General features: G+C 48.3%; 1 protein-coding gene across 1 annotated transcript; it reads right to left on the minus strand.

Annotated features, from left to right (window-relative positions):
* Positions 1-1,380: 1,380 nt before the first annotated feature.
* Positions 1,381-5,477, minus strand: LOC124646840 (MYB-like transcription factor ODO1). Its single transcript, XM_047186892.1, has 3 exons — positions 5,452-5,477; positions 2,117-2,250; positions 1,381-2,021 (listed from the first exon to the last, which is right to left on the minus strand). The coding sequence occupies exons 2-3, from the start codon at positions 2,247-2,249 to the stop codon at positions 1,381-1,383; spliced, it is 774 nt and encodes a 257-aa protein (XP_047042848.1). The 5' UTR covers position 2,250; positions 5,452-5,477.
* Between the last annotated feature and the right edge of the window lie 17,253 nt (positions 5,478-22,730).

Here is a 22,730-nt window from a genome sequence, read left to right on the forward strand (position 1 = left end):
AAAGTCTTATTGATATTCTTGTGTTCCCCTTGAGTCGAACTATAAATTTGGGTAATAATTCCCATCGAAGATTCAGCGACCCCCTATACTTGTGGGTATCAAACCTCCACTCCATGTGCGGGAGTCAAAGGGAAATCCGCCGCTGCCACATGACCTCGGGCACCGGCCCATCCGGTGCGAGCATATGGAATCCTTCCCACGCAGACGCCGTGTAGAAGAGAAGGTTGCCGCCGCCGCACGGCCAGGGGCTCCGCCCCAGCCGCCGCACGCAGCAGCGCCGTCCCTGGCCGCCACCAGCGAAGTGTTGATGCGATGCAACCTCGGCACCGGGCTCGCCGCCACTGCGGCCCTTGCCGGCGGCAGGAGAGGCCACCGGGGATTTGGCTGGAGGTGGCGCTAGGATTCGCCCTGGGGGTCGACATGGGAGCCCTGTATACCACATCACCAAGGATAAGATGTTAAAGGATAAGGAGCCGTTTGAGGGGCTAAATTATAAGGAATTGACCATTCGACCTCATGCTCCAAAATGGTGAGCGGTCACTCGATCGACTATGTAGCGAGTATGGCCAGTTTGGTTTTCTTTCAGGGCGTGGCTATTTCTCAGTCGACTGAGAACTAACTTCGTTCTCAGTGAGATGATGTCATTAAATCTCAGTTGCAACTCAATTGAGATAATCTCAATTGCAACTCAACTGATAACTAGCATTAGCATGAATCACGAATCAAATCTAACGGTGTAGAACTTAACTAAGCATGAACTTTGTTCTCTAGGAAAACCCTTTCTTTAATCTCCTACGCAATTGATCACGTAGTAATAGTTGAGTGTAATACTGTAACCAGTCAACGTTTTTATGGTTGTGCATAACAAGCGGCACCCTGTAACAGCAAAAGAAGCACGAGCTTGGCATGCTCGCCCAAGGTCAAAGGAGCGGCATGCGGCAACGCCACCGCCGTCGCCACGTAGTCGCGTCATGACAATGGGCACGGTCAGCCCAATTTGCTCGGTTGAAAGTCCCCAGCACCGCCGCATGCAAGCTCGGGAGCTGACACAATCACGCTGACGCGCCCACCGGCAGTTAGCGCCACTATCCATCGACCTTGCCAAAAGAGACGTATCTCAAGTTCGGATGCAGACCAGCCTTGCTCACATCGCAGCACCGTCGTCAGATGCTTCTTTTTTCTTAGAAGAAGGAGGCGGTCGTCAGATGCTTGGTACACCTGAGTTTTTTCCTCGCTCTTGTTTTTAAATTAACAGTTGATTCAGCAACATCCGAGCATGGATCGACATGGCCTGATGGCATGGAAGCTAAGTTACACCGATAGCTAAGGGAGCTTAAGCTGACGAGAAGAGGTGAACCCCTATGATCTACATGCGCAGCGTCAAAACCAGTTATCCTGATCGAAGCCGGCGCCGGGGTAGTAGTGATCGAACGGTCCGAACGGATCAACGCCGAAGACGAAGCCGCCATCCCAGACCGAGCCCACATCGGTGAAGCCATCTATGTCGAAGAGATACGTGGCCTGCTGCCACTCCGCCACGTCCACGCCGGACGCCGCCGAGCCAGCCGAGGCCGAGGAGGAGGAGCAGGACGGCGAGATCGCCGAGGCAGGGGAAGCAGAGCAGTTGCTCCCCGCAGCGTGCGGCGGCTGGATCAGCGGAACCACCGCCTTGTCGTCCTCATCCTCCGCCGGCAGAGAGTGTTCATCGCAGTGGGGCATCGGCTGCTCCTTGTCTTGCTGCGCGGTAGGAGGGGCCTGGTCTTTGTCGAGCGGGAGGTGGGTGGCGGGGTCGATGCCCATCGTGCGGAGCTTCTTCTTGATGTGGGTGTTCCAGTGGTTCTTGATCTCGTTGTCGGTCCTGCCGGGGAGCATCGCGGCGATCTTGGCCCAGCGGTTGCCGAGCTGCGCGTGCATGTCGATGACGAGCCGCTCCTCGTCGTCGGACAGGAGGCCGCGCTTGAGGTCAGGACGCAGGTAGTTGGTCCACCGCAGCCGGCAGCTCTTGCCGCACCGCATCAGCCCTGCACCCACACCAAAACCTATGCATGTAAGCACAGGATGTTTCAAAACATAGAGAATTTCAGATTCGGAGCTGAGCAGATCGCTGGTGACTGACCTGCGAGCTTGGGGACGATGCGCCAGCAGAAGTGGCCGTGGGTGAGGAGGAAGGCGACGAGCTTCTGGTCCTCCTCCGCCGTCCACGGCCCCTTCTTCAGGCCCACCTTGTCGCAGCACGGCTGCCTACCCATCCTGCTCCTCCTCAGCAGTTGCTCTGCTCTTCTGACCCTGCCTTTTTGTCTCCGTTCCAAGTACTAAGATCGATCGGTGCAGGGTGCAGCCGAGCTGCATTTATAGAGAGAGGACGAGGGTCAGGTCACCTGGTCACGGTGGAGATAGTGAGAGATGCTGCGCACGTGGCAAGAAGAGAGGGTCGAACGTGTGAGCCCTTCTCTGAGCCAGGGTGCCATGCTTACGGCGGCATGCATCTGTGGCTGGCTGGGCTCCAGCAACGCCGTGCGATTTCTTGACTATGTTCATTGCTCGTCCTTTCCCCAGGTACCCCCTACATTGTTGCAATAGGCTTGCAAACGTTGGAATTGTAGCTCAGGCACGCCGCAATCTGGGCCGCCCATTCAAATCTTGACGTCTGAAGCTTTATTCAGTAAAAACAAATAGTTTTCCTTTTTGCTAGACCCCACAATAATCTGCCTCTGGCAATTTAAGAAATGTGTCTCCGGTGCGCCGTACGTCCACATCTCATAAATTTCGCTTAATTAGGCTCCCCTATTTCGTCAGTCAGAATTGACCAAGAGAACGTCAACGAGGTTTTCGCGGCCCCAATTCTTTTTTTCTAAAGAAGGAAAGGATCCCGGAGAGTCCAAAGCGGACGATGGTCGTGCCACTCTTAATTAAGCACTCATACTGGGCGATTTGAACGTTTGAATTGTAGCCCGAGCGCTCGCTAGCTCGTTCAAATCTCGACGTTCGGAACTTTATTCAGTCAAAGGAAGAGAAAAAATTATCTCTTGCAACTTAAGAAATTTGTCGCAGGCGCCTTAATGCGCGTACGTTCGCGGCTCATAAAGTTCCGCTTTATTAGGCTCCGCTATTTCGTCGGTCAGAATTGACCAAGAGAAATATCAACGATGTTTCCGCGACCCCAATTCTATTTTTTTAAAGAAGGAAAGCGCCCTAAAGAATACAAAACTGCATTAAGCACGGTAGGAATACATTTTACAAGGAGGACCTCTAGAAAGAAAGAAAGTACAAATCAGCCCTCAACTTTTACATAAAGTACCCTAGTTAAATATTGGGAAAAGTAATCTAGTCCTTCTCCACCGATGAAGTTGACAAACCTGACAAATGTGGCCACCGGCGCTATCTCCAAGGACCACCACTTGAAGGCCTCCTTGTTGGCACATTAGCCAGGAGGTTGAAGAGGATGCATCGCACATAGTACCACCTCACGGAGTGGCCATGTCAGCCCTGGTAAGTCGGTGCAAGATAGCCACCATAGAGGAACTTCGCGAGTTGCAGCACCATGGTCTTATTTCGGAGTAGCAGAGCCTAGCACCCCTACCCCTCCTTTCGCCAGCTTGGTGGCGAAGACGAACAAGAGCTCCAAAATCTAGTACTCCGCCCAAATCCACCAGATCTCATGGTTAACCGATCTTATTTTTGGCTGTACAACTCTTCTCTGCCTCTGGCTAGAGGAGAATTACGAAGAAAAGGAGAATCAAGGGTGGTCGCAAGATGCAGCCATGAAGCTCCGGCGATGCAACCTAACTACCAGCATAGTGCCATACTCGACATAGGAAAGCTCTAAACAACAACTACTATGTGTACCCCCTAGCCATCTCCGGTCGGTAGCACAGTCAGAATAGGCTTGGGATTGGGGTGGCATGCCCTTAGTAACTCTCAAGCGAGCTAGATGGAGAGAACGCGGGGATAAGGTTGGGGGAAACGATTCGAGAGCTCAATTCAAACTCCAAAGTGCTTGCTCTCTATGAAATATTGGAAGCTCTAACTTATTTGCCCTAAATAGTCCATAAGCAAACAACTTTTAAGCATCTCTGGCCTTTCGAAAAACTTTCAACCAGTTATGGCCCCTTGTAGCCACGTCATGTTGGATGATTTGTATGGACTCCAGAGTTCTACTAGTTGTCCGCGGAGAGTATGAAATGTGTGAAGCCGAGCACGAAATCTGACTAATTTGCCGTAAACAGCCCTTAAGCAAACAACTTTTTAACATCTCTGCCTTTCGAAATACTTTCATCCATATGCCCGCTCGTAGTCACACCATATTAGATGACTTGCCCAAAACTCCAAAATTGCTAGTTCTGCCTCTCCGTGAAGAATATGAAACATTCCAAGCTGAGCGCGAAATCTTACCCATTCCAGGTGTTGGAAGAAAAAAACACGGCGGTCGCCGTCAGCTCGTCACCCTTCACCTACGAAAGTTTCAGCCCATCTCCTTTTGAGAGGCAGCAGGAAGTGGATTCGTTACGTGGGTTTCTAACTGGTGTGGAGTACAACTCTGTTTGAACTAGTACCTTTTGACATCCCGTGGGTGGAAAAGTATATCTTGCCCAGGTCAACGAATATTGCGAACAATAAAATTAGCGGCGTTCTATTTGTTTGGTGATTAATTTACTACAAATCCACATTTTTTAATGCATTTTGAAAGCTTCATGAATGAAATATCCCTACAACTTGGGGAAGAATCCCGAATATTCAGCACAAGATTTTACCAGGTCCCGAGATTTTTTCTATGTGCTCCGCTCAAAAATAGGTCATGATGCGAGGTACTGAGCAATATATCTGCGGCCTGGGCTGACTGAGCATGCTAACCTTAATTCAAACGAAGTATTGTTAATTGAGTTTTTCTAAGAAAATATTTGATTATCCATGCAATGCAGGTATAGATTTTGAAAATATATAGTCTCCAAATGTCCTCGTATAGTGTATAGCTGGTATGTATATAAAGCACGCATGCATATCGCACGAGGGAGCAACCGAAGTTTTGCCTTTTTTTATCAACAAGAATAAATATTGACCAGTTTATGAGAGGATGGCCCTAAAAAGGATACTATAAACTTGACACACACACACATGTTGGGTTTCCATGGTGGAGAGAGGAAGCATTGTACTATGTAAGTAAACATGAGGGGTGCATCCTTTGGTGGCATATACCTCACATTTTGTTGGTCAGATTTTTAACGCAAAAAATTATGAAACATCATTGAAAAATAAACAAGAGCGTTGATATCTCAGCGTTGAAAAGGCAGAGTGATGTCCAAGCAAATCCACGTGCATGCGGCACCACAACTCGGGAATATCTCGGCAGTTTGCTCAGGCCGATCGAGCCGACGGTCGACGGCTCCGCTGCCGCCGGCGTAACACGTCGGGCGATCACGTCGCGCGCACGCCAACGGGCCAGCTAGCTCCCACGAGAGAAGCCGTAACGGGGCCAAGATTTCGCAGGATCCTGGCCGGGGCCGGAGCTCCACCGAAACGCAGAGGTGTTGCCAGGGGACGTTGACTCCTGGCGCGAGCTACTCGACACTCCAGCTGCGAGTGCGACGCGTTGACCTCGTCCGGGCGTGTACGATCGACTTGTGAGTGGGAGTGGCAGGGAATGTGGAGATGAGATAGCTGGACGGTGCTAAAAGTGCTTGCAGCTGGCAGGCTGACAATGGATGATCGATCTTGTACTTGGCGTGCACACAGTCGAGCGTGGTGAGAATGTTCCAGATCAAAGTGTTGGTAGGGGCGAAAATGACACGGCCAATCGATCTCATTCAGGAATATTTTCTGCAAAGCTGATCGCTCATATGCTTTGGGCAATGCAAACATCACTTGAGCGAAGTATGACGTAAGACAAAAGCCAGAGGTAGAAATATGCTGTATTCCGTTCCATATTAACTGTTACAGATTTATCTATACAGAAGTATATGTGGACCCATTTTTTAGCATGAAGTTAATATATAAATCTAGACAAATCTACGATAAATACGGAACGGAGGTAGTCCCTCCGGTCCTTTTTAATTGACTCAAATTTAGTACTCTCCGATCCATATTAGTTGCCGGTAAGGGCATCTACAATGGAGACGCTTGTTAGAGGCGCCATGATTTTTCAAACGGCTGATCGGCAGTTATGACGCTAATCCTGATTGATGAGCGCTTAACATTAGGCGTTGATGCAAAACTTTGCGCCGACGCTTCATCAGTTTTGACCTTAGCGGCACAAAAAGCAGACTGAATCCGTTGGAGAAATAAGCATCCCATGTTGAGTGGTGTTGGAGATGTAATCTGTTGCATGGATGCTGGTTAATAGTAGCCGGATGTTTTCCCACTTAAACGCCTAAACAGGGGCCTATCATTGAGATGCCCTAATGTAGATGTATCTAGATTAATATTAGTTTTAGTTATATCCATACTAGTAGCAAGTAATATGAATCGAAGGACTCAAAAACAAATAAATCGGAAGAAGTACCAAGTTATACTAAATCCAAATCAACTAAAAGAGTTCGGAGGAAGTAGCATATTGATCATTTAGTTTAGATCAACGAAATCACCACTCCCGGCATGCACTCACACCAATCACGCAGCAGGGAGTTTGAGATGTACCGCAGCGTTTCATGGAGGAAAGCGGCAGCATTACATGCATGTATCCGTGTTCAAAGTTAAGCAAGAGTTGCTGCTTTTTTCTCAGTACAGTATATCGTTGACGGACTTCACTTGACGTGTCTCTGAACTGGAGGGGGGACAAAAATTGCTAATAGCAGGATTGTGCATTTGCAGTTACTCTGTCACTGTGAGATAACTTCAGGTAAAACAGTATGGGATGTGGATGAAGCCATGGACATGACTTTACCTAAGGCAGTCCTTGCTTGTTGAGTAGAAAGTACGAGCGTCTCGAGCCGGGTTTCCTAAAGCGTCCTCCAAACGGCGTCGAATCGAGCGTTTGGAGACGTGTTTTCTTCGTGTTTTGATTGGGGACGTTGCTTCCTAGCCGCGTCCCCTAAACGCGTCCCCAAATAAATAAAAGTGTACGAAAATAAAAGTTTTCATTCAAATTTGATTATATTTTACAAGTTTGAATGAAAACGGCTAGATTATATAATGGCTAGATTATCTAACCCGAGCCTACTACTGGCTGCCCGGCGGTGCGTTCGACGGCCCCGCCCCGTTGTCGCCTCCCCTCTGCTGCAGCTCCTGTGTCGTGTGCCGCCTCTTCCTACGGAGCGTGATGAGAAGACATCGGTGCTCGATCAACGCGTCATCGCCTGACCTCCCCTGATGCGCCGCCTAGAGGGAGAGTTCGACGACGCGACGAATCTGCTCGTCTTCACGGGCACGGACGTTGTCCTGCAGCTTCTTATGCGACTCGAACGACTCGACGAGAGCTCGTTGCTGAGCCGCCGTCTCCACCGGGTCCGATTCGTCGTCGTTGGACAAGTCGAAGTCGTCGTCATCCTCCTCCTCCTCCTCCACAGCCGCCGCCAACGCATCTGCCTCCGCCGCCCAGGCCGCCTTCGCTGCCGCCTCCTCCTGCCGCCTCCTCCTCCCGCAGCTGCTGCTCCAACGCCTCCCGCCGCTGATGCTCCAGCGCCTCCCGCCATCGCTGCTCCAGCGCCTCCCGCCGCTCACGGTGATGGAGATCCCGCTCCATGCGCAGATGCTCCGCTCTGCACGCCACCGCTCGCCCATCTCCTCCGCCCGGTGCCGCCCCGCCTCATCTATTGTGGCGGCGTCGAACACCGCTATGGTGTCCTCCAGCGCCGCCTCCTCCCACGCTTCATTCTCCTCAGCTTCCGGGTCCATGTTGAATTCCCGCGGTGGTGGAGGTGGTGGAGACGGTGGTGGATGGAACTGACGGGCGCCGGCGCGGTTCATCATTGCGTAGGTGGTGTGTATGCGACGAGGGATGTGCTTGCGGTGGAGAAACGAGTGCCGGCGGCTGTGGTGGCTACCATTGAGCGGGGGAGGCTTTTTATAGACGCCGACGTCGCCAGAAGAGACGCGAAGAAAGCGCGGGAAGTGGCTAGAAGTGGCGGAAGAAAGAGCGGGAACGCGCAGTGGCGTGCGAACACCGGCGACGCGTGGAGGCTGCGCAGCGCCGACGAAACGTCTCGCCCGCCCCTTCGTCGCCATGAAGGCAAAGCTGCGACCCTTCGTTCGTGTGTCGCTGGCGCGTCGGTCCCGCCACTGCTCGCCTCGCTTCTCGTTGTGTCCGTCGTGCCCGGATCCCCTATGGACCGGGGACGGGCTCGGGGCACCGGACACCGTATTGGACCACGCCGGATAGAAAGGGCATTTGGGGCACGTGGCTGGGAACGAAAAATATCCGGCGCGCCCCAAATACCTTTGGGGGACGCGGCTGGAGATGCTCTAACAAGTGAAATAAGAGGGGTGCAGATTTATATGAGTAAATAGCATAAAACCACCAATTTTCAGACAAATTTCAATTTTGGTATCACTTTACGTTTTCTTCGAAAAACCACCACATTTTGTTGAGATTTTGTAAAAAACACTAAACGCGAATTGATTCCGAAGTGGCATAGTTTCTGACACGTGGGGTCTAGTTTTGGCTGATGTGGCGGTGCTGGACGGCGCGCCGGCTACCGTTTTGCTCGTAGGACCTCAAGTTTTGAATGTAGATTACGTACGGGCCCCTGGCACCTCGTAGTTTTCAGAAAACCGTCTATTTATGTTTCAAACCTTCATAACTTTTAGATACGAATTCAAATGGAAAAACTTTTAATATGGAAGTATAAGAGAGATGTGTTGCATCATCACTATGTTAAGACGTGATGTCCATATGAATGCTTATTAAACACATTTCAAAGTTTCACCAATATTATGTCTTTGATGAATTATTTGTGTCCACTACAACTTATAAATAGAGTAGACAAGTGAACCCATGAACACGGATCCATTTTAAATCATAAGAAAAATCATTCCAAGACAAGTATCACCCTTTATTTTCTGCTATTAATTAATCTGAAGGTGGTCCATGTATGGAAGATCTGGCGTGATCAGTGGCCTGGTCTTTGGCTCAAAAAGCCTTGATGGCGATGGTGCTTCCCCGGTTCTAGCAACAAAGAAGGTCTTTCTGAACGCGGACGATGTATGCCCGGGCTTGGTTGCTCCGGATAAACGAGTGGAGGAGGTTAACCCACTAGCATTTTTTCTACTATGATACGTCGCCTGGAATTCGTAATACTGGTGTATATTTGCGGGTCTATTCGTACATGATTAAATAGATCTAGTTGGCTGCTGGAGTGACACTTGATTGCTCGTCTAGCTGGTGTCCTGTACCGACCACTTAGAATCCCGTCCATGACACATCATGTTCCGGGTTCATTAGGGATTGTGACTAACTCTGGATTACTAATAATGTATTTCCAAATCTGTTTTTTATTGCAGACTTAGTAATTCCAGATAACATGGTTGTCGTTTCATCAAATTCAAATGCCACAACGAAAAAAATCGATTCAAATTACATCAAATGCAAATACTAGAGTCTAAATCACAAAGAATTCTCAAGAAACTCTAAAGCACAAAACTATTTTTTTCGAAAAGCATAGTATCAACAAACAATTCTCAAGAACATCTTGCATGTAGATTTGAATGTTCATTACCAATGGAAAAAGTTCCAAAAAAAATAATGCTGGCACTTGCAAGTTGTAAATAAAAACAAGCAGCACATGTGGGAAAAGAAAATTCAAATTTCTAGAAAAAGCAAACTAACTTTTTGTTTCTTTCACAAGTCTAAATATTTTGAATTAGATTTGAATGTTCATTACCAATGGAAAAAGTTCCAAAAAAAATAATGCTGGCACTTGCAAGTTGTAAATAAAAACAAGCATCACATGTGGGAAAAGAAAATTCAAATTTTTAGAAAAAGCAAACTAACTTTTTGTTTCTTTCACAAGTCTAAATATTTTGAATTATTTTATGCAAACCTATCATTCCAACAAAAAGATTCAAAATATTTAGACTTGTGAAAGAAACAAAAAGTTAGTTTGCTTTTTCTAGAAATTTGAATTTTCTTTTCCCACATGTGCTGCTTGTTTTTATTTACAACTTGCAAGTGCCAGCATTATTTTTTTGGAACTTTTTCCATTGGTAATGAACATTCAAATCTACATGCAAGATGTTCTTGAGAATTGTTTGTTGATACTATGCTTTTCGAAAAAATAGTTTTGTGCTTTAGAGTTTCTTGAGAATGCTTTGTGATTTAGACTCTAGTATTTGCATTTGATGTAATTTGAATCGATTTTTTCGTTGTGGCATTTGAATTTGATGAAACGACAACCATGTTATCTGGAATTACTAAGTCTGCAATGAAAAAACAGATTTGGAAATACATTATTAGTAATCCAGAGTTAGTCACAATCCCTAATGAACCCGGAACATGATGTGTCATGGACGGGATTCTAAGTGCTCGGTACAGGACACCAGCTAGACGAGCAATCAAGTGTCGCTCCAGCAGCCAACTAGATCTATTTAATCCTGTACGAATAGACCCGCAAATATACACTAGTATTACGAATTCCAGGCGACGTATCATAGTAGAAAAAATGCTAGTGGGTTAACCTCCTCCACTCGTTTATCCGGAGCAACCAAGCCCGGGCATACATCGTCCGCGTTCGTCTTTCTCCTCTTCCGCCGGTGAGCATCTCGGTAGCCTGTGGTTGGTGATGGCCGATAATGTGGGTGTGCGTAGGGTTCTTTGCAGGGCAGTTGTCACCACATAGTATCTTTGGTAGTTTCGATGAGGAACTTTTGTAATCTCTTTTACATTAATGAAATATATACATCTACTTCGAAAGAAAAATCGTATAGGTCAATGTAACTCAGAGAACCACAAACCTACCTAGCTGTCCAGGGCTAGATCGCGCTCAGTCACGGCTAAACCATGTCATCGGCGGCTGACACTCGTTCCGATGATTGTTGTGTCGCCATGTAGCCTCTGCATAGCGGGCAGGTGACACTGCTCTTCTTCCACAGGTCGACGCACGCCCCGTGGAAGAAGTGGCGGCACGCCGGCACCTCGCCGCACATATCCCCGTGCTCGAAGACGTCCAGGCAGATCGCGCACACCAGCTTCTCCGACGCCCGCCTGCCCACCGTCGAGTACGGGAAGTACCGCAGCCTCACGACCGGGGCCGCCGCCGTCATCCGCGCATCCGGTGCCGCGGCCGACGCCTGCACGCCTCGTACTCCCGCGTTCTCAGATTCTGGGAGGCAGAGGCACAGGGCGATCATTAATATTAGGGCGAAGGCGCAGTCGAACAGGACGAACTCGATGGGTTCTGCCGCCGCCGTTGGCATCGTTGTTCTTGTAACTCGTCGAATCCAAACGGATGCGCTCTGGAGATATAGATTGGTTTGTATCAGGACTCCATGATGTATACGGATTGGATTCTATTTGGTTGGATAATTGATTGTGTCAAAAGGATGCTAGCTAATGCGTTGCCTTGTGGGACACGTGGAAGTGGTTAGCGGGATTAGACGTATTCCCTCCCTCCATTCACAATTGCCTGGAGATTGGGATTTACCTAAAGTCCAACTTTATAAAATTTAACTAAATTTAAAGAACATATATTAATATTTATAATATAAGATTTATTGTATTAGAACCGTTATATTGTATATTTTTACGTTATAAGCATTTAATATTAACATTATGAATGTTGATATTTGTTATTCTATTTTTATTAAATTTTACAAATGTTAACTTTAACTAAACCTAGAACGCGAGGTAATTGTGAGCAGATGGAACAGAAGGCCTGGACACTTATGGGTTGTTGGACACCTTGAGGTATATTTTGTCAGGGCTTAAAATTGCATTTTTTAAGGAATTATACAAGACATTTAAACAAATGTTTGTAATTCTTGTAATTCAGTCTTGATCCGAGAAGAGTGCAACTACAGTTTAGATAAAAGTGCAACTCATTTCATAAAGCGCAATAGATAGTTTATACTTTGAACGCAAATTCTTGATGGGTTTATTTAGAGTTAATGGCACCCGCGGTCACACAACTTGTCCCGCATGTGCACTTAAGTCACACATGTTGCAAAACGAACTAACCGGTCACACAACTTGCGAAACATGTGCACCAGAACTCACAAAACGGTTTGATGTCTGGTTTTTTTTGGCAAACCCAGTCACCCGCGGGCCACGTGAGGTAGACGGGGCAGTCAAAATTTACACAAAACCACCTATTTTTTTCTTCTATATTCACCGCGGTTCAGTTTTGTCATGTTTGACAGCAAAAGAGAGTCATCTGACACGAATAATTGTGTTTTGTGACCGGTTTTTGCAAAAAGCTGGACATCAAACCGTTTTGTGACCTGTGGTGCACACGTTTTGCAAGTTGTGTGACTGGTTAGTTCCTTTTGCAACATGTGTGACTTAAGTGCACATGCGGAACAAGTTGTGTGACCGCGGGTGCCATTAACTCAGTTTATTTAAGCCTCAATCAGCTGAGATTTTCTTAAATCTTAGTCACCTTTTTTTTAGAACGATGCAGTATTAAGAGAGAAAAAAGATCGAAGAAGACCATATATAGTACATGCAACCGACTTAGATTATCTTAAATCTTAGTCACCTTTTTTCGAACAGTGCAGTGTTAAGAGAGAGAGAAAAGATTGAAGAAGACCATATATAGTACATGCAACCGACTTAGGTTTTTTAAAATCTTAGTCACCTTTTCAAAAGTGTAACTCGTTGTAGTTGCAGTTTCTATTGCGCAACATAAAAGTGCAACCAAAAATAAGTTGCTCTTTTAGGTTACTGAAACAGTAAGAAAAATTCTCAACCGAAGACAGCAAATCCATAGCTTCTTTTCGACAAAATGTGCCCTACTATCTGATGGTTCAAAATGTTATACTTGAGGACGCCTTTAGTCTCATACATGAAAAATATGGGAATTTAATCATGGCAACATTGCAAGTGAAACATATGAAAAATGCAACCTCATTAGCTGGTGTACACTTATACATAGATAAGTCAAAACACCAACGAAAAGCGGTTCAAGTGAAAATAAGAGGAACAAAAGGCCGTGTTCACCTGAAGTCGACGAGGTGATGCCCGCCCAGTCATCGACAATTAACGCAATGCAACGGGCAAAACCACCTAGCTGTTTAGGGCTCGACGGCAGAGTCACGGCTAAACCATGTCATCGGCGGCCGAGACAGCTCGCCCCGACGACCCTGCCATGTAGCCCTTGCAGAGCGGGCAGCTGACGCTGCTCTTCCTCCACACGTCGACGCACGCCCGGTGGAAGAAGTGCCCGCACGCCGGCACCTCGCCGCACGCCTCCCCGTGCTGGAACACCTCCAAGCAGATCGCGCACAGCAGCTTCTTCGGCGCCCGCTTGCCCACCGTCGAGTACGGGAAGTACCATAGCCTAACGACCGGCTCGGCCGCCGTCATCCTTCTCGTCACCGGTGCCTGTGCCTCCAGCACCGATGCCTTCTATGTCCCCTGGTTTGATCTGAGACAATGGCACAGGCCGATCAATAACAGGGCGAAGTGATATACCGCCTCCGATGAAATAAAGCTAGACTTATCGGCTGATCTAGTTACGGGAATCCTACGGACAAATGTGGAGGAAATCAGTTGGATGGATCGCTCCGACCTTCCATGATTTTCGGGCTGCAATCCCTTGCCTTTACTACACGTCAGCGTGCAAGTTTTACTCCGTAGGAAATCTTCCGTAAGTTCAGCGTTACTGGCCTCCGATGGGATCTATCGCCCTGGTCGTACGTCCAGATGCGAGGGCTATGGAGACGGAGAAAAATCCTGGACTACCAGGTCGTACAGGCCAGACTGCTGGACCACCCCCACGGGCCGACACATGGCCATCCGAATTTTAAAGCAGGAAGGGAGAGCCACCCCCTAATAGCTTGTTTGATTCAAAAGATATTTAAACGAGTTTGTAGGATTCTTACACATGATGGCCATTTGATTTAAAGTATTGATATTGAATCCTCCAAAAAAAATTATGGATTGCAATCCTGTACTACATTTCCATATGATTTCTAGCAAGAGGTTAGGTCATCTCCAGCGGTCTGACCCATTTCGAACATGAAATGTGTCCATTTTGGTTCGTGTGGGTCAGACCATGGACCGATTCACCTTGTTCCTTATATGTCCGTTTGGGTCGGGGGTAGCCCTAACGTCCCGGCACATTTTGTGTGCCCAACCGGATATTTGTTTCACAAAGTGGCCATACAAACAATGAAAATAGTGATTCAAAACTCAGCTAATTTAGTCAATTACAAAGTGCACATAAATAGTAGCTAGGAAAATTGCAAAAAGGGCACAAGATCGGATGAAAATGAAGCAAAGTAGGATAGGTGTGTGCAATCACGCGTCACGTTCACAGATGATGGCTCGTTTCTTCTCAAACCATGCACTTCGGTCCGGATCCATGATACTCAAGTCGAGAACATGATTCGGTTCTCGGCCGCAACAAACTTGTTTACAGCACTACGGGAAAATCTGTAGTTGCCGTGTTGCCCAACCTTTGCCGTGTGCCATGCGCCACGGAACACGGCAATAACTAGCTTTGTCGTGTTCCACGGAAAAAGAACACGGCAAAGATTTAAAACACGACAACATCTGAGAAAAGAACACGACAAAAAAACAACCACAGCAAAGGTCCGAAAAAGAACACGGCAGCGTCCATCCTTTGGACCTCTATGGCCTGTTTGGTGAGGTCGATGAAGGTGGCGGCGGTGGCCCCCTTCTCCCGGCACCACTTCTTGTCCCTCTTGGCCAGGGCCTCTCCACCATCATCTTCAACGTCTCGTTCAATGCAAGGGCTGAAAAGTCGCACTTTAGGTCGTCCTTGGTGGACTTATGGCCCCTTGGCCGAGATGGAAGGGAATTTTTGCCTGAGGCTTTGTCTTTGCCATCAATGACCACCTCCACACCGGTTCCGCCATTTTTTTGCCTTGATCGTGTATACCACATAGTCTAGCTTCCACTTTGAGCGTTTTTTATCGCATGCCAACAATAGACCATGTGGTAGCCCTTGCCCCACGATGCCTTGAAGAAGTCCAAGGCACGGGGCACCTGCAGATATGCAATTTGTAAGACCTTGGTGATATGTCAAGGCATTTACATTGCACAAACGAAGATGGTTGTGACTTTACCATATTGACGACGCTGCAGCCGCTCACTTTGCACGAAATGACATGATCGATCGCCGCACAAAACTTGTTTGAGTCTTGTTGGATGTACGCCCACCTGTCTTGCAAGGACAACTGGTTGTGGGTACTATGAATCCGGAACAAACCTAGTTGTCGGTGCTCACGGAATTGTTGTGCGACCTTCCTCCAATACACATGGCCTTTTTCCTTGGCACCACATATATGATCTTGTCTAATGGACATCCAAGCATTGCAGAGCACTTTTGTCGTTAGCGTCCTAGGCCACAAAGTAGTTCTCACCGTCTTCGAAGCCCTCACCCTGAGCATCATCAAAGCACGGCCATGTATTGCTCCATAGGTTTGCCAATTTGGAAGAACAATGGGGCCCCATCGATGTCGTACCCTTGGGTATGGGTTTTGGTTCCAAGGTTGTCGTCGGGAGAAAGACGTCGTGGATCATCGTGTCAATGAAGGCCTCATGGTGCTCGGCGTAGTAGGCCTACGGATCACCGCATGTGAGGGACTATAGAATATAATAGCGGGACCTGTGGTCGGGCGAGCATACCGGGTCGGTGGGCGTCGGGAGGGCTTGTGTCATTTCCTCAAACAATCTGCGCGGCGCCGGCATGCTCTCCGACGGGATAGCCCGAACCTTCCTTATGGGACCAACTACCGGATTGTCGCCAGGGGTGCAGTTCAGGTCCAGACAAGGGACCCCGACGACGTCCTAGTAGCACGGGACATTTAGTGACGATGCCCGAGAGCCGGTGAAATGGGAGAGCGGCGCGTGGACCTGCATTGCGGGATAAGGCGTAGCCGGCGGCAAAAGTGATGGGCGTCGTTGTACAGGTGGTCGTGCAGCCTGGGAACTTACATAGCTCATCGACGGCGCTTGGGCATGGCCGACGATTGCCTTCCTCTTCATCATTAGTTTGGCTATGTGTATGTTTGGTTCACTGGGGAAATCCTACATTGGGTGACACCCAGTGAGAACCGAGAAGCGTTCGTTGCCAATAAGGTAAGAGTATCTCCAGTCGCGTCCCCCAAATAGCGTCCGAAAAAAACATCGGATCCATCGTTTCGGGGACGCTGCCGTGTGGTGTCGCTTTTGGGGAGCGTCTATTTTCAGTTGCGTCCCCCAAACATAAATTTAAAAAAAAAATTTAAAGCGGAAAACATTCAAATAAATTCAAATTTGTTATATATTGCAAGGATTTGAATGAAATCTGACTAAATTTAAACATAAAATAAACTAATGGCGTCTGGGTGGCCGGAGTGGTCATAGTACTGGAAGAAATTGTAGTCCTCATCGGCGGGCTTACCACGAGGATCGGCGGGCTCTTCCTTCACCACGCCGCTGAGACCAGCCTCGTCATCATCGCGCGTCAGGTCGACGAGCGGTCTGCCGCTATCGCGGATGGACATGGTGATCACATCCTCGATGTTCCTCTCCCAGGCGTTGTGATCGTTCAATGATGAAATGAGCGCTCCGTTGATTCCGGCGTGTGAACGGCAGATGCATGTCTGACGGCAAAGGGTAGCGCGCCCCTTACAGCTCCCATGCCTGACGGTGAGGTTGTTGTGCCCGAATCATTGGCGGCTAGGATGCTACGGCGACGGCTGCTCGACATGGCTAAGGTGTGGGGAAGCGGCGTAAATGGTGTGGAATCGCCGAGAATACCGATGCGCCTTTATACAGAGGCGGCAGGGCGAGGCGGCTGGGGAAGGTTGGTCGCAATTAACTGCAGCGTGGATGACCACGCAGCCATGCCACTCAGTGTGGATGACCACACAACGTGGATGCGCCTTTTATACAGGACATCGTGGATGACCTCGAAGCGGCGCAAATGGTGTGGAAACTGCACGGCTAAAACCCGCGCGCATCGGTTTGTCTCGCTGACGAGGTTGGCCTGTCACTCATGACGTGATATTTTATTGTGTCCGGCGCCCCCGCATCGTCCCTTTTGTAACAGGGACGGGCTCATGATGAAGGACACCATATTAGACCGAGCTGGATGAGAAAGGGTTTTGGAGCGTGGGACTGGAACCGGTCAAACGTCCGGAGCGACGCTTTGGGGAAGGCCGGTGAAGATGGTCTAAGTCAACAAATTAACTCGCATGTCAGCTGTGGTTTCGGCGTCAAGGGCGACTAACCGGAGCCCCAAATGAAATTTTCTAGTACGGCGAGGGAGAACAGCGGGGACGTTTGGACGGCTCGTCGGTAGTCACCGCGGGGCTGCTATCCAGTCAGGTAAGTCGTCAGGGAGAGCATCTGATTGGAGCTTGGTAAGGACTGTTTGATTTGTAGGATTCTTAGGCTGGTGCCAATGCCTCACCTCACTCTCATCCGCCACGTCAGCTTTTTCTCTCACTCTCACCCCAATCTCACCCCACTCTCACCCCACCTTCCCAATGCACGGGCTATAGTGCCATCTCTCACTTCTCTCTCCTCCACATCACCATTTCCTTTTCACATTAAGTTATTTCACTCGATTTATTTTAGACATTCAAAATAATGCAAGAAAATTATTTTATTCAACTAAAAATGTTACCGATTACATAATAATTAATAAAATTGCATAATAAAAATTAAAAATTACATAAAAAATAAAAATTCTACTCCTCTTCCTCTTCTTCTAGGCCTATTGGTGACCCGTCGGACCCTATCAGATCCGTGAACGTGGTCAAATCTGGTGGAGTCCAACCGGCCATGGTGGAGAAGGTTTGAGAGATTGAAGGAGATGAAATGGGTGTGAAGTGAGTGAAACCATATGGGGGTATTTATAGGGGGTGGGTCTGAAATTTTAGGGTTTTTTGGCATTTTTTTCGGATTTTTTGAAGTACCAACGGCTACCCCAACGGCTAGCTGAGGTGGACGAATCAGATCGCGCCACCTCAGCTAGCCGTTACCCACTCCCGCCCCTCTCTCGCCCGCTCTCGCCCGCCTCTCGCCCCGCTGTCGCCCGCCTATCGCCCGCCTAGCGCTCGCTCTCGCCCGCCCTCTCGCCCGCCCCTCTCTCGCCCCGCCCCGCCTCTCGCCTCGCTCTCGCCTCGTTGTCGCCCCCAACGCGGGCGGTAGCGGGCGGTACCGCCCGGCGCCAGCCACAGCGCCCCGCGCTCCCGTCCCGCCCCACTCCCGCCCCTCTCTCGCCCGGCGGCGGGCGATAGCGCCCCGGCTATAGCCCCCATTGGCACCAGCCTTAGAATACATGAACTGAAAAATGGTACTATAATGTCATGTTGAGCTGAATCATATAAGATTTAAAATTTCTTTAATTTGCGTTTGAATAGCATGAAAAACAAAAAAACAAAAATTGTACTGTAACATAAGGTGCTTTGAGTGGACTGAAGTTTTTCTCCAAAACATAGTGCAATGCAATCCGAATAATTTCGATCCTACAAATAAAAAAAAAGTTCCTAAGAATAAAAATCTTAGTACAAAATTTCTTTAACATTTCTTTGGATCAAACTAGCCCTAACAAAATTACAATTCGCCTTTGTTGTTTCGGGACCAGGGTGGCCATGGTCATCTAGAAAAGGTAGTTCAGCGATTTGCCCTGTACGACCCGCTCGTGCAGGATTTTCTCCTTTGGAGACAGATTAATTGGTTTCCTTCAACGGTACTCGATCGGATTCTTGTACCGTTGGCTTTGGTAACTGTGTGGATTAGGGCGCTGATTTAATACATTGCCTGGTAGGACGCGTGGTCTGCTTTTCTTTCCGCTGACAAGTTAGAGCCAAAGCTAAACCATGTCATCGGCAGCTGATACTCGTTCTACGACGTCACCTCTGCACATCGGGCAGGTCGTTTTGCTCTTCAGCCACTCGTCGATGCAGTTCCGGTGGAACAAGTGCCGGCAGCGGGGCACCTCGCTGCAATTCTCCCCGTGCTCGAACGCCTCCCGGCAGATCGCGCACATCAGCTTCTCCGACGCCCTCGTGCCTTCCGCGGAGTACCGGAAGCACTCCAGCTTCACGACTACCGGCGCAGCAGGCGTCGCGAGCTCCACTGGCGCCGGTGCCGCCGGCCTCCGCTGCCCCGGTGCGTACTCCGCCACTAGCTCCGCCGCCGCCTCCCCGCAGCAGATCGCCACAGGGAGCATGATTAATAACACCAGAAAGGAGCCCCCGAACAAGACGACCCCGATTACGTACATGAACGTCGGCATCCTTAGGACGCAAACGCGCTAGCTATGATCAATTACTCTATGAGATGTGAAGATTCGTTTTCTTTTCAATATCAGCAACAGCCGGTATAAGTAATAATCCGCTGTCTCGTAGACCAAGTCGGACATGGTTGCTAGCAATACGTTGTCTCGTATAAGACCTTAACGGGAACGGGATGTGCTTCACAAAGCCGACGCGGACAGCTCGGAGTCAGATAGTTTAGGATTAGGACCAAAGAAGCATCATGTTAAAGTATGTTACGGATGAGAGAAAGAACAATAGTGTAATAATGTAGCACTGTAGCCAGCACCAGTGCTATAGCCAGATTTTTTATATTGGGTATTCGAAGTCAAAAAAAATCCAACACAACCATATGATATATGTAGATTCGCAATAACAACAAAAAAATGCAAATTGTTCATAGTAGTGACAATGTCTCCTATAATTAAATTACATCGAAAGAACATAGGAAAAAAATATCATTTAACTCTTCGGTCTCCCTTTGAGATCGAGCAATGGTGTCATCATTTTTCATACCTAAAAGTTGTATTTTAATTAATTATTAAGGAGAACCTCAATTTGTATTTTAACTGATTATTAAGGAGAATGTCAATTGAAGAAAATTAAAACAGAATTATAGCTGAAACACTTCTTACCATTAGTGACCTTATATCTCAATACTTGCGAATTCATGGACTGTGTAATGTGGTGATGAACTGCTGCGACATGCTAGTAACTTAGAGCAAAATTGCAGACGCATGCCGGAGCTCCTGCCTGACCCCATGTTGTTGCGGCGGTACAGATCAGTCGGTGGCGCGCGAGGATTCGGTCGTCGGCGCTGGAATCGGGCCGAGTAATGCGGCGGAGGGGCAGGGGAAGCAACGTAGAGGGGATAGGGTTCGGACCCACATTGGCCGCTCCGACGGTGATATATAGTGGGCGATACGGGTTGAAAGCGGTGTCCTTCAAATTATACACGGGCCAGACCTCGAATGCTAATAATGAGTCATTTAGCTCAATCTTCTGCACCATCTTTTGAAGTATTACCTTTTTTTCTTGGTTGGAGAGCTCAACTTGTCCACTTGTTTGTGGATGATATGGTGATGCAATATGATGCCTTACCCCATACTTATGCAAAATCTTTTTAAAAGTAGCCTTCATAAAATGAGATCCACCATCACTAATTTAAAATCTAGGAACTCCAATTCTGGAAAATACGATATCCTTTATCATCTTGATGGAAGTTGTTGTGAGCGGTGGGTATTACCTCCACCCATTTAGTAACACGGTCAACAACAACAAGAATGTGAGTGTATCTGTTAGAGGGTGGAAATAGACCCATGTAGTCCATTCCCCAAACATTAAAGGGATTTCTATTTTCGTGCCCTCAGGTCCTTAGTTGTACTCAGTTTTCCCCAGCTCCTTAGTTTTTCCTCAGTTTTCCCCAAGCCCTTGTTTGAAACCCGCGGAAGCAGCTCAGACGGCAGGATTCCCGTTTAGTTGACCGTTCTGTCACGTGTGGGGCCGCGTCTTGTGGGGCCGCGTCGTGTGGGCCCGCGTCGCGTGGGGCTGGTAGAAAGGGACCGCGTGGGACAGGACGAGAAGCGTTTGGTTGCACGTGAGCAGGAGCTGGGTTCCGTCTCTCTCGGCCCCAAATTGGCATTATTAAGTGCACCTTTTTCCCCTCTTTCTCTCTGTCCTTTTCACCAAATTAGTATAAAATCTAGAGAAGCTTGCATTTCTGACTTTCTTCAATTATTTGTGCCTTTTGGCCCTCGTTGTTTGCCCAATATGGCAGCAAATCTAGTACTCCCTCTGGTCCATATGTATGTAGTTAAATCTAGAAGCAAATCTCCAGGATAATGTACGATAAATTCACAGTCATAGTAAATCAAGAAAACTAAGTACGGCCAACAAAATATAGTAGACTAGGGATAGATAATCCCTAGATAATATGGATAGATAATAGGCTGCATACACAGCAGCCAACATAGTAACAGGTTCTTCACAAGCACCATCATACTAACATAACAACAAGGGATCCCTAGCTAACAACAAAGGGATCCCAACAACAAACTAGGAGGCAGCAGCAGCAGCACACGTCCAGGACTCCGCCTACCCCATCCGGCTCTGCCTCCACTTGTTGCTCTTGCTCCCCTTGGGAGCCTTGGGCTTGAGCGGAGGCATGCGCCCGGCGGAGATCTCCACCCGGCCGCAAGCTGCGGAGGTGCATGCCGAGCACCCCGTGCTTGGCGCGGAAGGAGTGGACGTTCACCGTCGTGCCGACTTTGGGGAAGGTGTTGCCGATGTTCTCAGCATGCGTGACGAGGCAGTTGAAGTCCGTGGCGCCGAGTCTCCTGGTGCGAAGGGGCACCTGTACACCTCCTTGGCGAAGTAGGAGATGTACTGGCCGACCTGCAGCCTCCGCAGCACCTGGCGAGTCTTGACGTCCTCCTCCTCTTCATCGCTGCCGACGTCGCTGCCAGACATCTGATCCATATCAAATAGAAACTAGTGAATGAGTTGCAACGATGACTAACGTACATGATAACAAAGTTAAGAAAAACAGAGTCAGCCTCAGTTAGAGTGGACATGATTATATATCTACAGGGAAGGTGTTAGCGAACTAAAGCTCATGCACAACAGATTTGTACACAGCAATGGTTCGCTGAACCCTCCCTGTAAAAATTTGTGCCCAACCATTCATCATAGGCAAAGAAACAGATTATAGATCTGAACTAGATCTAAACTTGAACACATTCGAGATTATTTGCAAAATTAAACGGTTGATATCTTTTGATTAGTGCATAAAATAACTGATTGAGATCCCATGATTACTTGCATAAATTAACTGATTGAGATCCAATATTACTTGCATAAATTAACCGAACAGCCGAACCCCAAATCTTAAACGAAATCAAGAAGTGATCAAAACAAAATGGAATAAAATCGGCGCAAATATTAGCCCAATACTCATCCATCTACAGATCCATCTACACCAGCAAAAATAGGGTTCAAAAAGGAATGGGGAACAAAAAAGGAAGCAAACCGTAGTTACCTCGTTCCATGGGTCCTCCAGGGAGGTGTCGTAGGGGTTCGGGGGCGGGACGTACGGCACGGGGTCGTAGGGGTCCCATCCCGCCGGGATCTGACTGCCACCGGCGGCAGCAGCCTCCGATGCACCGGCGGCGGCGGCGGCGTCGTCGTCCGTAGAGGGGACGGCGCCGAAGATGGAGGCGTCGCGCTTCGAGCCAACCTCGACGATGGGATTGGCATTCTCCTTGTCCATCTCTCCGGCGGAGGAAGAGGAAGAGGGAGAGTGAGAGGGTTTTTTGCTTTGGAGAAGATGATGGGACGTGAGAGAGTTGGCGATGCGTGAGCGAGTGAGA

The sequence above is a fragment of the Lolium rigidum genome, chromosome 1 (genome assembly GCF_022539505.1).
Source record: "Lolium rigidum isolate FL_2022 chromosome 1, APGP_CSIRO_Lrig_0.1, whole genome shotgun sequence".
NCBI lineage: Eukaryota > Viridiplantae > Streptophyta > Magnoliopsida > Poales > Poaceae > Lolium > Lolium rigidum.

What these genes read in the sequence shown, in the direction of transcription:
- LOC124646840 (XM_047186892.1), bottom strand. Translation starts at nt 2,249, where the DNA reads ATGGGTAGGCAGCCGTGCTGCGACAAGGTGGGCCTGAAGAAGGGGCCG. An exon ending in CATCGTCCCCAAGCTCGCAG is followed by an intron (nt 2,022 to 2,116) that starts GTCAGTCACCAG and finishes GTGTGGGTGCAG; the next exon opens with GGCTGATGCGGTGCGGCAAG.